The sequence below is a fragment of the Oncorhynchus clarkii genome, chromosome 7, assembly GCF_045791955.1.
Source record: "Oncorhynchus clarkii lewisi isolate Uvic-CL-2024 chromosome 7, UVic_Ocla_1.0, whole genome shotgun sequence".
NCBI classification, from domain to species: Eukaryota; Metazoa; Chordata; class Actinopteri; order Salmoniformes; family Salmonidae; genus Oncorhynchus; species Oncorhynchus clarkii.
This window is the reverse complement of record NC_092153.1, coordinates 66,431,260-66,449,245: the sequence shown is the minus strand read 5'-3', so window position 1 is coordinate 66,449,245 and position 17,986 is coordinate 66,431,260. Positions and strand designations below refer to the sequence as shown.

Here is a 17,986-nt window from a genome sequence, read left to right as displayed (position 1 = left end):
ACTACATAATTCCATATGTGTAATTTAATAGTTTTGATGCCTTCACTATTATTCTACAATGTAGAAAATAGTACGAATAAAGAAAAACCCTTGAATGAGTAGGTGTGTCCAAACTTTTGACTGGTACTGTATGTATATACTGTATTCCCATCTTAATATACCTACTACTGCTCATACCATTTTCTTTCCAGATGATATACTGTCTATACACACCAGTTATTTATACTCTGGATTCTGAGACATGCTCACTCTAATATATCTGCTCTGGTTGTTATTTTGACTTGTTCCGTCATTTCTTTATTTCTTGTTTAGATTTTTAGATTATTTGTCTATTTACTGCACTGTTGGAGATAGTAATATAGGCATTTCTCTGCACTTGCTGTAACACCTGCAAGTCCCACAATACTCACCACCAGTCCTCTCTCTGGCTCCCTCTCTCTCTTTCTCTTTCTCTCTCTGTTTCTCTCCCTCCCTCTCTGCTGTAACACAATGCTGTAACTCAACCTACCAATTTGACATTTCATCTGTCAACAAATCAAACTGTCAAAATACGCTTGTTAACTGAACCATCAGAATCATGTTCTCTTTTTCAAAGGAAACCACTGTTATGTGTTCTAATCTTGTGTATGTTTCCTATGTGTTGTGGTGGTGAGATAGTGTTGGTAGTCAATGTGATAGGCCAGGCTCAATAGCTGTCATATGCTGCTCTAACTCAATTAGCATAGAGATGAGTCTCATAAAAAGACCCTCCAGCTCCCCCTGTCTCCCGGGACCTGTTATGAGAGCTTCTCCTATGAATCAAAATCCGAGCAACGAAAGAGTTGACATACAGTCTGTCCGTGTTGTTGAAAGCATTGAGGACTGAGGACTATACAGTGCTGCTGACATGGGCTGCTACCAAAATCTGCGGACTCTCCTTCACTGCAGCCGACTTGAGTAAAACATTTAAACTTGTTAACCCTCGCAAGGCTGCAGGCCCAGACGGCATCCCTAGCCGCGTCCTCAGAGCTTGCGCAGACCAGCTGGCTGGTGTGTTTACGGATATATTCAATCAATCCTTATCCCAGTCTGCTGTTCCCACATGCTTCAAGAGGGCCACAATTGTTCCTGTTCCCAAGAAAGCTAAGGTAACTGAGCTAAATGACTGAGCACTCACTTCCGTCATCATGAGGTGCTTTGAGAGACTAGTCAAGGACCATATCATCTCCATCCTACCTGACACCCTAGACCCACTCCAATTTGCTTATCTCCCTAATAGGTCCACAGACGACGCAATCACAAACACACTGCACACTGCCCTAACCCATCTGGACAAGTGGAATACCTATGTGAGAATGCTGTTCATCGACTACAGCTCAGCAATTAACACAATTGTACCCTCCAAACTCGTCAACAAGCTCGAGACCCTGGGTCTCGACACCACCCTGCGTAACTGTGTACTGGACTTCCTGACGGGCCGCCCCCAGGTGGTGAGAGTAGGTAACAACATCTCCACCCCACTGATCCTCAACACTGGGGCCCCACAAGGGTGCGTTCTGAGCCCTCTCCTGTACTCCCTGTTCACCCACGACTGCGTGGCCATGCACGCCTCCAACTCAAACACTACAGCGGTAGGCATGGTTACCAACAACGACGAGACGGCCTACAGGGAGGAGGTGAGGGCTCTCGGACTGTGGTGTCAGGAAAATAACCTCACACTCAACGTCAACAAAACAAAGGAGATGATTGTGGACCAGCAAACAGCAGAGGGAGCACCCCCCTATCCACATCGACGGGACAGTAGTGGAGAGGGTAGTAAGTTTTAAGTTCCTCGGCGTACACATCACGGACAAACTGAATTTGTCCACCCACACAGACAGCGTTGTGAAGAAGGCGTAGCAGCGCCTCTTCAACCTCAGGAGGCTGTAGAAATTTGGCTTGTCACCAAAAGCACTCACAAACTTCTACAGATGCACAATCGAGAGCATCCTGTTTGGCTGTATCACCGCCTGGTACGGCAACTGCTCCGCCCACAACCGTAAGGTTCTCCAGAGGGTAGTGAGGTCTGCACAACGCATCACCGGGGTTAAACTACCTGCCCTCCAGGACACCTACACCACTCGATGTCACAGGAAGGCTATGAAGACCATCAAGGAAAACAACCACCCAAGCCACTGCCTGTTCACCCCGCTATCATCCAGAAGGCGAGGTCAGTACAGGTGCATCAAAGCAGGGACCGTGAGAATGAAAAACAGCTTCTATCTCAAGGCCATCAGACTGTTCAACAGCCACCACTAACATTGAGTGGCTGCTGCCAACATACTGACTCAACTCCAGCCACTTTAATAATGGAAATTGATGGAAATTGATGTAAAAAATGTTTCACTAGCCACCTTAAACAATGCCACTTAATATAATGTTTACACACCCTACATTACTCATCTCATATGTATATACTGTACTCGATACCATCTACTGCATCTTGCCTATGCCGTTCTGTACCATCACTCATTCATATATCTTTATGTACATATACTTTATCCCCTTACACTTGTATGTATAAGGTAGTAGTTTTGGAATTGTTAGGTTAGATTACTTGTTGGTTATTACTGCATTGTCGGAACTAGAAGCACAAGCATTTCGCTACACTCGCATTAACATCTGCTAACAATGTGTATGTGACAAATGACATTGATTTGATTTGATTTGATTTGAGATACAGAGGGACAGAAAAAGAAAAACCTCATCATTTGTGCTGCTCGGGGAGTCAGTGAGTTAGTGTCTTGCTGTTGGTCTATGAAGCCATCTCTCGTATAGTGGGATTGAAGTGGCTGCTCTGTTGCTTTGGCCTGAAATCCAGGGAACTGCTGTGCTGTGTGTGTGTGGGGGGGGGGGGGTGATGGATGAGATGATGCAGAATACCCATATATGGATGATTTCTTATTCTTTCCGCCTCTATCCTCCTCTATCGGATACTTAGAGCCCCCATTCTATACAGTCTACATCAGGGAACCTCAAGTAGATTCAGCTGTGGGCCAAGTTTTTCTTGAGTGGATGGTCACGGGGGAGGAACATAATTATACATCATTTGTAGACTTCAACTTAACCGCAAGAAGCCCAAACAGATATAATATTTGACTAAAACATAATCATTTCAAACCTTCCTTACATTTGTATACGATCACATACACTGAGTGTACAAAACATTAGGAACACCTGTTCTTTCCATGTCATCGACTGACCAGGTGAATCCAGGTTTAAGCTATAATCCCTTATTTATGTCACTTGTTAAATCCACTTCAATCAGTGTAAATAAAGGGGAGGAGACAGGCTACATTAGGATTTCTAAACCTTGAGACAATTGGGACATGGATTGTGTATGTGTGCCATTCAGAGTGTGAATGGGCAAGACAAAAGATTGAAGGGCCTTTGAACTGGGTATGGTAGTAGGTGCCAGGCACTCCGGGTTGAGTGTATCAAGAACTACAAAGCTGCTGGGTTTTTCACGCTCAACAGTTTTCCATTTGTATCAAGAATGGTCCACCACCCAAAGGACATCCAGCCAACTTGACACAACTGTGGGAAGCATTGGAGTCAACATGGGCCAGCACCCCTGTGGAACGCTTTCGACACCTTGTAGAGTCCATGCCCAGACAAATTGAGGCTGTTCTGAGGGCAAAAGTCGGTGCAACTCAATATTAGGAAGGTGTTCCTAATGTTTTGTACACTCAGTGTATATCTGTCTATTTTGCGTGGGAATACTTTGAAACCTATTTCCAAAATTAAAATAACTTGGAGCGAATTTGCTGGTGTTTTTACAGTTTTTGATGTCCAACAATAATTGGCAGATGAATGTCAACCCTGATTGAAGGCACCTGATCCTCATCGGTTGCTCACGTGTTTAAAATTGGTGCTTTTTCTGAATGAAGGGGATTCGTGTCTTCTCACTGAGGAAGGCTGCAAAGCCAAAACGTCTGTGTTCGCTGTCCCTGATAATATAAATAATATATGAAAGTGAGGTGAGCTTTATGCAACATCTTTTTGAGTGCGGACCCAGCACACTTTTTGTTTGTCCAACAATAAAGAAAAACATTTTGCTTAGAAAACTTGGCCAAATCAAATATATTAATACAATGCGTTGAATGAGCTCCAAAGCAATTAATTTGAAAACAAAAATGGCGACTCCATTGAAATAGTGTTTACCCACCTAATGGATGACGACAGGTTACTTTGTCTTCTTTGTTTGACTGAGACACCCACACACAGCTCTGTCTGCTTCCTGGGCCATGAAGAACTCTGAAAGCACCAAAGTCAATCAGGACAAATCAGGACAAATAGATATACTGTTACAGGCTTGTGTTAGCAAGTCTCCCCCCCCCCCCCTCTCTCTATCTCCCAACCCACAGCAACTTCATTATTTCAGTGTTGTAAATACATAACATGACAGGCTTAAAACTCTACTGTCTTCTTACTGTAGTGTGTCACTGGTGTTTAGTCTCAGTGGACAATGGGGCCACAATTTGATTGTGATAGTCTTAGAGTGTGCTGGGTCCTGGTAGACAGTAACTCTGATGTGTGTGTCCTGTGCTATTACAATGGCCTTGTCTGGTTCGCTCCCCATGACTCTGTCATTAATGGGATGGAGGTTGACCCTGAGAACGGACTGGCCTGTCCCTTGCTGCTGCAGTTGCTGCCACCGCCACACACACGCACGCACGCACGCACTCACACACACACACACACACACACACACACACACACACACACACACACACACACACACACACACACACACACACACACACACACACACACACACACACACACACACACACACACACACACACACACACACACACACGTACATACGTACATGCGTGCATACATATACGTACACAGGTTCAGACACAGCCACAGACACAGTTCACTATCTCTGCAGTGCACAGGATACAGCCAGTGTTCTGTTGGCTTCACTATACTAAGAGAGGACATCAATGAAACTGACAGGAAACAAGAGACAGGAAGAACAACCACCACTGCCAATATGAAAGACTGAGGTTAAAAAAAGAATGACACTGTGATGATGTAGGGTTTTAGATGTTGTTCTTATGATGTACAAAGCCTGCTTGTCCATGTTCCATTCCTGACAGATAATGGCGAAAGAATACCACCGCCACGCCATTTCATTGAGATGATTCACTTCTCCAGCAGTGGTTTGTCTTCTGTTAGTGCTATCCGGTGTCCTTGGGACATCCCTACCCTAAATCCTAACCCTAACCCTAACCTTAACCCTCACCTAAACTATTTGAGATTTCAACTTTAATGGGGTAATGTCAGAGTCGAGATGTCCCAAGGACACAGGATAGCAAGGACCGTTTGTCTCAGCTGTGATTGTGAGAGTGAGTTCTCCACAGGTAGAGTTGCTCTCTGCAAAATGGCTGCCGTCTGCCTGGATAGGAACCAGATAGTAATTTAGAGCCCCATCACTCTCCCCATCCTTTCACAGGAGAGAAAAGGGGTTTAAAGAGAGAGCAGGCAAATTATATATGCCAGATTTCAGACTGACTGTGGGAAACAACATCAATCAGTATTTTACTAGCCTAGCTGCTCTATAAAGTAAGGTTGGTTTGAACCCTGTAGGACAGAAAGTCCATCTGGCAGTTAGCTCTATTACATGCATGGTCCTCAGACAGACATTTACTCTACTCTATACACACACACACACACACACACACACACACACACACACACACACACACACACACACACACACACACACACAGTAAATGAGAAAGAATAGCTTTCAGCCTGATCAATTCAAGACTATAAGTACAGTAGACCAGGAGAGAGAGAGTCTGGAGTGGATTTCCATCCAGTGGCCATCAACATTAATCCCCAATATTCTATATGCTACTACCGATCTTTCTGTCTCTACTGTTATGGCTATGGTCATATTACTCTAGTATATCACTGTAGAGCAGAGAGCTAACATCTAGTTACACTGCATCGTTCAGTATTCCACCACTATTGTGGTGTGGTATTGCAGTCAGACACTGGCCTTTCCTTTGTTTTTGTCCTGCATGGATGGCTAACTTCCATTGGCTCGTATTCATCTGCAGGCTGAGAGTCAGAGTGGTTGCAGTCACAGACACAGACACACAGGATGGCCCCGACTTTTGTTCTTCTTCTTCTTACATTGGATCAACAATGATGAACAAAATGTGTGTCTTAAATGTTATGGTCAACAGCAGACCAAGGTTTAAATACTATTTCAGATCATTTTAAATACTTTAGCTGGGCTTGATTGAGTTTGCCTGACGTAATGGAACCAAAGGAATAGTCGTAAAATTACAAACCCTGCCCATCTGGCACTCCAGGCGGGCTGAATCAAATGTGAAAGATTGTGAAACGCATTTGAAAGATTTTATAATTATATGAGATTCCTTTTAATCATACATGCAACTGCCAAAATAAAGGAAACACTTGACTTCAGTATATGAGGGATGCAAAGTACACTGAACAAAAATATAAATCCCAGAAATGTTCCATACTTACAAAGAGGTTAGTTTTCTCACATTTTTTGCACACATTTATTTACATCCCTGTTAGTGAGCATTTCTCCTTTGCCAAGATAATCCATCCACTTGGTTTGGCATATCAAGAAGCGGATCATTACACAGGTCCACCTTGTAATGGACACAATAAAAGGACACTCTAAAATGTGCACAATGCCAGAGATGTTTTGGGGCTGCTTGCAATTGGCATGCTGATTGTTGGAATGTCCACCAGAGCTGTTGCCAGAGAATGTAATGTTAATTTCTCTACCATAAGACGCCTCCAACATCATTTTAGAGAATTTGGCAGTACGTCCAGCCTCACAAACGCAGATTTTGTTTAATCTCGGCAGCCCAGGACCTACACATTTGGCTTCTTCACCTGCGAGATCGTCTGAGACCAGCCACACAAACAGCCAATGAAACTGTGGGTTTGCACAACTGAAGAATTTCTGCACAAACTGTCAGAAACTGTTTCAAGGAAGCTCATGTGTGTGCTCGTCGTCCTCACCAGGGTCTTGACCAGACTCCAGTTTGACATTGTAACAGACTTCAGTGGGCAAATGCTTACCTTCGATAGCCACTGGCACGCTGAAGAAGTGTGCTCTTCATGGATTAATCCCAGTTTCAACTGTACCGGGCAGATGGCAGACAGCTTGTATGGCGTTGTGTGTGCGAGCAGTTTGCTGATGTCAATGTTGTGAACAGTGTGCCCCATGGTGGCGGTGGGTCATGATATGGGCAGGCATAAGCTACGGACAACAAACACAATTGCCTTTTATCGATGAACTATTTTATGCACAGAGATACCGTGATGAGATCCTGAGGCCCATTGTCGTGCCATTCATCCGCCGCCATCACCTCATGTTTCAGCATGATAATGCACAGCCCCATTTCACAAAGATCTGTAAACAGTTCCTGGAAGCTGGAAAATGTCCCAGTTCTTCCATGGCCTGCGTACTCACCAGACATGTCACCAATTGAGCATGTTTGGGATGCTCTGGATTGACGTGTACGACAGCGTGTTCCAGTTCCCGCCAATATCGAGCAACTTTGTACAGCCATTGAAGAGGAGTGGGACAACATTCCACAGGCCACAATCAACAGTCTGATTACCTCTATGCAAGGTGAGATGTGTCGCGCTGCTTGAGGCAAATGGTATTCACACCAGATACTGACTGGTTTTCTGATCCACACCCAATCTTTTTTTTAAGGTATCTGTGACCAACAGATTATCTGTATTCCCAGTCATGTGAAATCCATAGATTAAGGACAAATTAATTTATTTTAATTGGCTGTTCCTTATATGAACTGTAACTCAGTACAATCTTTGAAATTGTTGCATGTTGCGTTTATATTTTTGTTCAGTATTTTTATCGCAACAGTTTTTGCCTGATCAGCTCTATGCGAAGGAGATGTGTCTGCATGAGGCAAATTGTAGTTGCACCACTTACTGACTGGTTTTCTGATCCACACCCTACCTTCTTTAAAGGTTATCTGTGACAAACAGATGCATATCTGTATTCCAAGTCATGTGAAATCCATAAATTAGGGCCTCATTTATTTAAATTGACTGATTTCCTGATATGAACTGTAACTCAGTAAAAACTTTGAAAATGTTGAATGTTGCATTCATACAGTTGAAGTTGGAAGTTTACATACATTTAGGTTGGAGTCATTAAAACTCATTTTTCAACCACTCCACAAATTTCTTGTTAACAAACTATAGTTTTGGCAAGTCGGTTAGGACATCTACTTTGTGCATGACACAAGTAATTTTTCCAACAATTGTTTACATACAGATTATTTCACTTACAATTCACTGTATCACAATTCCAGTGGGTCAGAAGTTTACATACACTAAGTTGACTGTGCCTTTAAACAGCTTGGAAAATTCCAGAAAATGATGTCATGGCTTTAGAAGCTTCTGATAAGCTAATTTACATAATTTGAGTGAATTGGATGTGTACCTGTGGATGTATTTCAAGGCTTAGCTTCAAGCTCAGTGCCTCTTTGCTTGACATCATGGGAATATCACAAGAAATCAGCCAACACCTCAGGAAACAAATTGTAGACCTCCACAAGTCTGGTTCATCCTTGGGAGCAATTTCCAAACGCCTGAAGGTACTACGTTCATCTGTACAAACCACAGTACACATGTATAAACACCATGGGACCACGCAGCTGTCATACCGCTCAGAAAGGAGACGAGTTCTGTCTCCTAGAGATTAACCTACCTTTATGCGAAAAGGGCAAATCAATCCCAGAACAACAGCAAACGACCTTGTGAAGATGCTGGAGGAAACAGGTACAAAAGTATCTATATCCACAGTAAGACAAGTCCTATATAGACATAACCTTGAAAGGTTGCTCAGCGAGGAAGAAGCCACTGCTCCAAAACCACCATAAAAAAGCCAGACTACGGTTTGAAACTGCACAAGGGGACAAAGATCGTACTTTTTGGAGAAATATCCTCTGGTCTGATGGAACAAAAACAAAACTGTTTGGCCATAATGACAATCGTTATGTTTGGAGGGAAAAGGGTGAGGCTTGCAAGCCAAAGAACACCATCCCAACCGTGAAGCACGGGGATGACAGTATCATGTTGTGGGGGTGCTTTGCTGCAGGAGGGATTGGTGCACTTCACAAAATAGATGGCATCATGAGGCAGGATAATTATGTGGATATATTGAAGCAACATGTCAAGACGTCAGTCAGGAAGTAAAAGATTGGTCGCAAATGGGTCTTCCAAATGGACAATGACCACAAGCATACTTCCAAAGTTGTGGCAAAATGGCTTAAGGACAATAAAGTCAAGGTATTGGAGTGGCCATAACAAAGCCCTGACCTCAATCCTATAGAAAATTTGTGGGCAGATCTGAAAAAGTTTGTGAGCAAGGAGGCCTACAAATCTGACTCAATTACACCAGCTCTGTCAGGAGGAATGGGCCAAAATTCACCCAACTTATTGTGGGAAGCTTGTGGAGCTTGTTCGACCCAAGTTAAACAATTTAAAGGCAATGCTACCAAATACTAATTGAGTGTATGTAAACTTCTGACCCACTGAGAATGTGATGAAGGAAATAAAAGCTGAAATAAATCATTCTCTCTACTATTATTCTGACATTTCACATTCTGAAAATAAAGTGGTGATCCTAACTGACCTAAGAGGGAATTTTTACCAGGATTTAATGTCAGGAGTTGTGAAAAACTGAGTATAAATATATTTGGCTAAGGTATATGTATATCAGACTTCAACTGTATGCTTGTTCAGCATATTTTTTAAAGAGGTGCTTCCACACAGGTGTGGTACCTGATTTAATTAAGCAATTAACATTCCATCATGCTTAGGGTCATGTATATATAAATTCCAAGTTGCCATTATTTTGGCTGCCATGGCCAAATGAAGGGATCTGTGAATTTTAAAGGGTGGTCTCAAAGGAGCATAGGGACATTTAAAGTGTTTTATGTGTGTGTGTCTCAGTCACCAGATCTCAACCCAAATGAACACCTATAGGAGATTCTGGAGTGGCGCCCAAGACAGCGTTTTCCACCACCATCAACAATTTCTCATGGAAGAATGGTGTCACATCCCTCCAATAGAGTTCCAGACACTTGTAGAATCTATGAATTTACTCATTGAAGCTATTATGGCAGCTAGTGGTGACCCAATGCCTTGTTAAGACACTTCATGTTGGTGTTTTGTTTATTTTGGATGGTACCCATATGCAATCACAATACCCACTTGGCACAGCGGGCAACTCAATGTTGGTTCAAAGTAATTGTAATCCTTCAAGGTTCAAATGAATCCTTGAAATTACTTAGAAACAATGTTGATTCAGACAGTGTGTCCTCAGTAGGTATAGTTTATCATAGTTTATCATCGAGACTTTCTGTCTCTACTCTGTTACAAGACAGTCATTGACATCACATTGCTCTCTTTCTCTCTGTGGCATTATAACTTCAGATGCTCTACTTTCATTTACCTAGGTTTGATTACGTGATGTAATCAAAATGTATATGAGCCAGGTGTGGGTGCCTTTTATCACACTGATGATTGGTTAAGTCAACAAAAAAATGTATCTTTTCACTTGTATTTATTATTGCGCTGAGCACATTTTGGGGCATCTGCCCGAATAAATATAATTTTGGCATTTAAACCTCACTTTCGTATTTCTTCTGGATGTTTTCAACAGTGTGCGGTTATCTATCCTTTCCAACATGTCTCTCTGTGACCGCAGGTGTTCCTGAAGAGTGACCGCGTTGCCAAGATGGTCCAGAGCGGGGGCTTCTCAGCCAATGACTGCAGGGAGGTGTTCAAGAGGCACATTGAGAAGCGTGTCCGCAGCCTGCCTGAGATCGACGGCCTGAGTAAGGAGACAGTGCTCAGCTCCTGGATGGCCAAGTTTGACACCATCTACCGCGGGGACGAGGACCCACGCAAAGCCCAGCAGCGCATGACGGCCAGCGCTGCCTCAGAGCTCATCCTCAGCAAGGACCAGCTCTACGAGATGTTCCAGAACATTCTGGGTATCAAGAAATTTGAGCACCAGCTGCTCTACAACGCCTGCCAGGTAAGAGCAGGCGTTAGTAGAGGGAGGGTGTGTGTGTACGCATCACTGTGAAATATGGTTGCATCCGAAATGGTTCCCTATTCCCTGCACTGCTTTTGACTAGGGTCCATAGGCTGCTATTTCTGACGCATCTATGTGTGTGTATATCGCTGGTAAAAAAAGACCACTACTTTCCCAGTGGGCAAAACTGACTGGTGACAATGACGTCATCATGATGCCATCACAACCAGAGACTGATGTCATTGCAGACAGTTTTGCCTGCCGGGTTTACAAAAAACAATCAAGGCCAAGAACAGTCCAGCATTTGTTACTGTCGTTCAGGCTATGCCTGCAGCTGTACAGCTACAGTGGAAAGTCTGCTGTCTCCTTACTCGCACGCAGTAGCAAGGTCACAGATCAATATGGGTTTATAGAATCACTCCAGGTTTTAGAGACCAACTGTATTTTTCAAGCATCTCAAGCATTTCAAGTTTTAATGTCACATGCACAAGTACAGTGAAATGCCTTTCTTGCCAACTCAAAACCCAACAATGCAATAATCAATAACAATGTAGGAGTGCTGACTTAAGATCAGGTTTTCCTTTTAGATTATAATGCATGGTCGAACTGATCCTCGATCAGCACTCTTACTCTGAGACAATTTGTGGATATGGGCCCAGGTTTTACACCTTGACTAGAAGGCATGTTTTACTTTCAAACAGGCTCTTCCTGTTCTTGTATTTTGGCTGAAACAGCCTTCACCAGGTTTCCATTTGGTGAAATAATATAAAATAACATGCACCTGACACTTATTTTCTAGAGGGAGATCACACAAACCCAGAGCTGGTAAATCACAGGCCTATCTTACAGCCCGGCGCCTAGAGAGCCAGCGCTTTGATCTCCTTCCTATGAGGAGTGACATGTTGAGATGGCTCGAGGACAATGTTGGACACCAGTGTGCTTGTGTCGGACATAACTCTCCTACCCGCAGCGCTGCTTCACTTGTACAACACTCTATGAGAACGCTGAGACCTAGAGAGCAGATAGCAGTGCTAATATATTCTTCTTCCAGGAGCTTGATTAAAAGTCTGATCACAGGAAGCATTCGGAGCCAGAGCTCAGATACATTTACATTTCCTCATAATTTAATGCATTAGCAACCACACTTAAGTGAATGGTCTCATTCTCTCCCATTTCAATTTAATGCACGTGGCCCTCAGAAACCAATGAATTGTTGAAACGGCTTAATTTCTGCCTGAGAGAAGAAGTATCATCTTACTGTTTTCTTCCTAATTTATGTTGTATAACATTTTAAAGATGCACTGCACATAAATCATTGTGCCATTTCCTGGTAGATCAAATTCTAATACTTCGCCTAATTTCAGTTTATGTGACAAAACCGGCAAGAATATAATATATTTTCCATAACCAAAAAAAGTGTTTTCTGTGGTTTGAAGCTGGTGTACAAAACCAAAAGTAAGAGACACAAAACAAAACTTCAGAATAGGAGGGATAAAAATAGAGCACATAGAACAGATCTACCTTAGACTTGCTTTCAATTAAAATTATAGATCTATAACACACATTTCCATGTGAATTTGGTTGAGTCTCCTAAAAAGTTACAAATGGCAGTTTTAATGGTTGCTATCCCAACGGCATATCCTCAGGAAGCTTTGAACTGATGTGTTTTTCCTTCAACTGAAGTACAGTATAATGGAAGATTGTGAATGGGTTACAATGTGAAGTATTAGATTGATCAATTCAGAGGCATGAGTCTCACTCTCTCCCTTTCTCTCTCTAACTCTCTCTCTCTCTCAAATGGCTTTATTGGCATGGAAAGTGTTACCACATACATTGCCAAAGCAAACATATACAGTAGACACGCATCAAATCGATGATGACGCGGATAGACAACAACAGGACAAATAATAATACTCAATGAGTAGTAACAATTAATGGGACACTACAGTAACAAATGAACTAGGACAATAATGAAATAGTGATAAAGACACAGTTGGCAATGTTATTGCTCTGGTTTGTCGTTCCACTGTTTGTTCCTACGTGTGTGGTAAAAAGCTACATATTTAGAAGCTAATGTGGCACAAAAGTTTTTTTTTATTCCCAGTAGATATTTGATTTTCTCCCTTTCTGTTTTGGTTTCAAAATTGTTGTATTTGTTTTCAATTCTGGGAAAGAAAATTGCCCATAAGTCTGTGTAGTTCTGGCAGTGTTGGAGAAAATGCTGTCTCAGGGCAGAGTGAGCACAACCTGTCCTCTCTGAGATTTGTCTATGACGGCTGGTTTCTATGGCCAGGCTTTGCTTACTGAGTCTGTACACAGTCAGTGTTTTTCTCAGTTTTTTATCAGTCACAGTAGATAGATAGTCTGCCACGATGTACTGTCTGTTTAAAGCCAAATAGCTTTCTCTCTCTCTTTCTCTCTCTCTCTTTCTTTCTCTCTCTCTTTCTCTCTCTCTCCAATCCTAAAATTTGTTAGTCTGTCTCACGCTGAGATAAAGCACAGCCCCTCTGAATCTTCCCATAGTTGCTTTAGTTTCTTCCCTGCTCATCCTTTGAAGATGGCTAACCTAGTTTTCCTGTGCAACCTGGCGGGGAGCAGGGAAGAGCCGCTGGTGGAGGGTCAGGAATGAATCTGCTTGCAGGACAAGGACACAGTGCTGTGGGTTGGTATGGTGGCATGGTGGGCAATGCCTATGAACATATACCACTTGGCACTAAGCACTGCAGAGCTGCAGACAAAGGAAGCTGCCAAATTATAAATATAATCAATCGTGTTCTGTTTGTTATTTTTGCCATTTTTGCACACACACACACACACACGGACGGACAGACGGACACACACACGGACGGACGGACAGACAGACACAGATGCACAGATGCACACATAAACAGAGCGATCAGAGGCGGGCCATTTCAGCATACTAAATATCCCTATGCCAGTTACCATCTTGTCACAGCAGTGAAAACACCACTGCTCACAAGCAGCAGAATAGCTATTTTTCTGCTGACCACTGACACTATAGACCTTTATACCACAGTGTTCAATATGACAGGAGTAATAGGCTTTATACCACGGTGTTCAATATGACAGGAGCAATAGGCTTTTTTACCAGTGTTCAATATGACAGGAGCAATAGGCCTTTGACCACAGTGTTCAATATGAAAGGAGCAATATGCTTTTTTACCACAGTGTTCAATATGACAGGAGCAATAGGCTTTTTAACCACAGTGTTCAATATTACAGGAGCAATAGGCCTTTTTACCGCAGTGTTCAATATGACAGGGGCAATAGGCCTTTTTACCACAGTGTTCAGTATGACCGGAGCAATAGGCCTTTTTACCACAGTGTTCAATATGACAGGAGCAATAGGCTTTTTAACCACAGTGTTCAATATGACAGGAGCAATAGGCCTTTTTACCACAGTGTTCAGTATGACCGGAGCAATAGGCCTTTTTACCACAGTGTTCAATATGACAGGAGCAATAGGCTTTTTAACCACAGTGTTCAATATGACAGGAGCAATAGGCCTTTTTAACCACAGTGTTCAATATGACAGGAGCAATAGGCCTTTTTACCACAGTGTTCAATATGACAGGAGCAATAGGCCTTTTTACCGCAGTGTTTAATATGAAAGGAGCAATAGGCCTTTTTACCGCAGTGTTTAATATGACAGGAGCAATAGGCCTTTTTAACCACAGTGTTCAATATGACAGGAGCAATAGGCCTTTTTACCACAGTGTTCAATATGACAGGAGCAATAGGCCTTTTTAACCACAGTGTTCAATATGACAGGAGCAATAGGCCTTTTTAACCACAGTGTTCAATATGACAGGAGCAATAGGCCTTTTTACCACAGTGTTCAATATGACAGGAGCAATAGGCCTTTTTACCACAGTGTTTAATATGAAAGGAGCAATAGGCCTTTTTACCACAGTGTTCAATATGACAGGAGCAATAGGCCTTTTTACCGCAGTGTTTAATATGACAGGAGCAATAGGCCTTTTTACCACAGTGTTCAGTATGACAGGAGCAATAGGCTTTTTAACCACAGTGTTCAATATGACAGGAGCAATAGGCCTTTTTACCGCAGTGTTCAATATGACAGGAGCAATAGGCTTTTTAACCACAGTGTTCAATATGACAGGAGCAACAGGGATTTTTACCACGGTGTTCAATATGACAGGAGCAATAGGCCTTTTTACCGCAGTGTTCAATATGACAGGAGCAATATGCTTTTTTACCACAGTGTTCAATTTGACAAGAGCAATAGGCCTTTGACCACAGTGTTTAATATGACAGGAGCAATAGGCCTTTTTACCACAGTGTTCAGTATGACCAGAGCAATAGGCCTTTTTACCACAGTGTGATTTGTTTGTGTACAGTATAGTGCACTACTTTCGACCACATAAGCCTCTGGTCAAAAGTAGTGCACTATGTAGGGACAAAGGTACCATTTGGGGAGACAACCCTCATAAGAACCAACCCATGGCAATGGCAGCACTGCATTCTCCACTGTTGTCTCTCGATGATTATCCTAGAATCCAGATTGATATGCTGTGTTATTATTTGAAACAATGGTGAAATGGTGCATATCCATTTAGATCGATGACGGAGTTCTCCCCAAACAGAAGATGATGCTGCTCGCTGCTCGCTGCTCAGCACTAGATGCCTCAGGGCTGGTTGGAGAAGATGTGATGAGAGGTTTTCAGGGATTGGTTAAGATTCAGAGGCCATCAGTTATAGCTCTTATCTCGTGGGATTTAAGTAATTTGTTAAAGTCACATAACAAGAGAGCGGGGGAAGGGAGAAGGACTATTTCTGTCCCCCAGATACAAGGTACCGGGAAGCACTGCAGAAATATGGGAGTGATTCGGAGCAAGCTGACTAGACTGGTACAGTGTGACCTGTGGCCCCCCTGCACCAGCCTCTCTGGCTCTCCCAATACAATGTAATGAGGCTGGGCTGCACAATCAGGTGATAACCAGGGGAATGTGGTACAAGTGGCTCTGAGAGTGACTCAGAGCAGGTTGAGTACACTGGTACCTTGTACTGGTAGACTAGTACACTGGTACAGTATGTATAACCAACGGCCCCATCGCACCAGCCTGTCTGGCTCTCATGATACGACACACTAAGGCTGGGCTGCACAACCAAGTGACCTAACTGTGCTATGCGTGGCACAGTCCAGCATCTGTGGTAATGCAAAGATGTACATGTCTCTATTCCTCATGCCTATTGGAGATGTGCAGGAATATGTATTTCTAAGAAGGCTGTTTCTTTCGGCTTCGTGTCTACTTTCCATTCTGTAATGGGGCTCATTATGAGTCCCAGTTTAGTAAAGCATGGAACTGAATAGAGCTTTCAAGTGCTGCATGAAACACACAAACAGAGTAATATGTTTTGTGTTGTGAGTTTCAGTAAAGCATGCAACTGAATAGGAGCTTCAAGGCCACATCATGACAGCCGATTGACCTGGTTAAATGACTCGCTGAGTGGCGTGTAAGTGTGTGTGTGCGTGGGCACGCGCGTGTGTGTGTATGTTTGGTCATTTAGCCACGTTAAGCCAAAGGCAAGCTACTCTGCATCAAACACATTCATCCACATAAAACGCACATCATTTAGCCTTTCTGATGGTGATGGAGTGAATTGCATTTTTTTGTCAATAGAAAGGCGTTCTAAGAGGCGTTCTGAATGAGTTTGTGCCATTAGACGACACATACACCACCTGGAGTTTATTTAATGTAAGCACAATTAGACATAATTAGCAGAAATTGTCGGGCAAGTGCAGTCGGATGCAGAAAATGTGAATGTGTTGTTGCCTGCCATGTACTCACGCATAGAGATGAGATGAATGGCCTTACGAATCTCTTTCTCATATTAACCAACAAATAATTTGAACATTTGCCATCTGATCTACTTGGATGATCGTTTGCCTTGATGTTGAGGTTGCCACTGAAGGCTGCATGCATATGAGTCATCTTTGTAGCCAATGAACCAGTCAATGCCAGTGTCAGCAATGACATGGCAAAAAAAAAAAAAATAGAGATGACAATTATAGTCACGCAACCAAGCATCACAAATGTGATGATAATCACACCTCAAGGTGACAGATTCATTATCTTGGCTTTGAGCTGTAGTGACGCGGTTATATTCTTTGAGCATTACTCTAACTCAATAACAAACAATGAGACTGCTGGTTGGGTATTATTGAAGGCCATTAGACTCCATTGCTGTGTCTCTACAGTACCACAGTAACAATTTAGTCTCTCAGCTCCTCTCACAAGGCTGCTTGGGTGCTGCTGAACAGTTACAGGCACTATGGATGGAAGTGGTCAGCGTTAATATTATTCATATGGAGCAGATAACACGCAGAATGTGTCCCAAATGGCACCCGATTCCCTATATAGTGTTCTACTTTTTACCAGGGCCCATACAATTTTTGTAACAAATAATAGTGTACACTAATGTATTTATACTTACAAATATGCAGAAATATAGCCTACTTCAAATACATTTTGAAAAAACTTTGGTTTTGAATATTTTGGATCACAAATTGAGAGTGGGAGGAATAATTGACATTTTGTTTAATATTTTAGACTCTGAAGTACTGTTGGCATTTCAGCTGTGACATTTTCACAATGCAACAATTTAGAGTTTATTTTTTTATTTTGTTATTCTGTCGATGCATAGTGGGCACAGCTCACAGCCTACTGCCTACCTGCTATGGTGAGGGGGTTCATGTCTACAATAGCCTGGGTTTCAAATTGAGGATTGAGTGGGGAAAATCATGTTCATAAGACACATTATTTATTTATTATCCCCAACTGCAAAGTTGTATAAAATAATTTGGCATTTCATCTATGGCATGACCACAATGCT

The 17,986-nt window shown here is 42.6% G+C and overlaps 1 protein-coding gene across 2 annotated transcripts in view; it reads left to right on the top strand.

The window, feature by feature from the left end:
• LOC139413709 (calcium-dependent secretion activator 1-like) overlaps positions 1–17,986 on the top strand; it is a 143,907-nt gene that overhangs the window by 47,361 nt on the left and 78,560 nt on the right. For both annotated transcript variants that reach the window (XM_071161393.1, XM_071161391.1), the window contains exon 3: positions 10,775–11,107. In XM_071161393.1, coding sequence (XP_071017494.1) covers positions 10,775–11,107 — 333 coding nt within the window. The remainder of the gene's footprint in view (positions 1–10,774; positions 11,108–17,986) is intronic.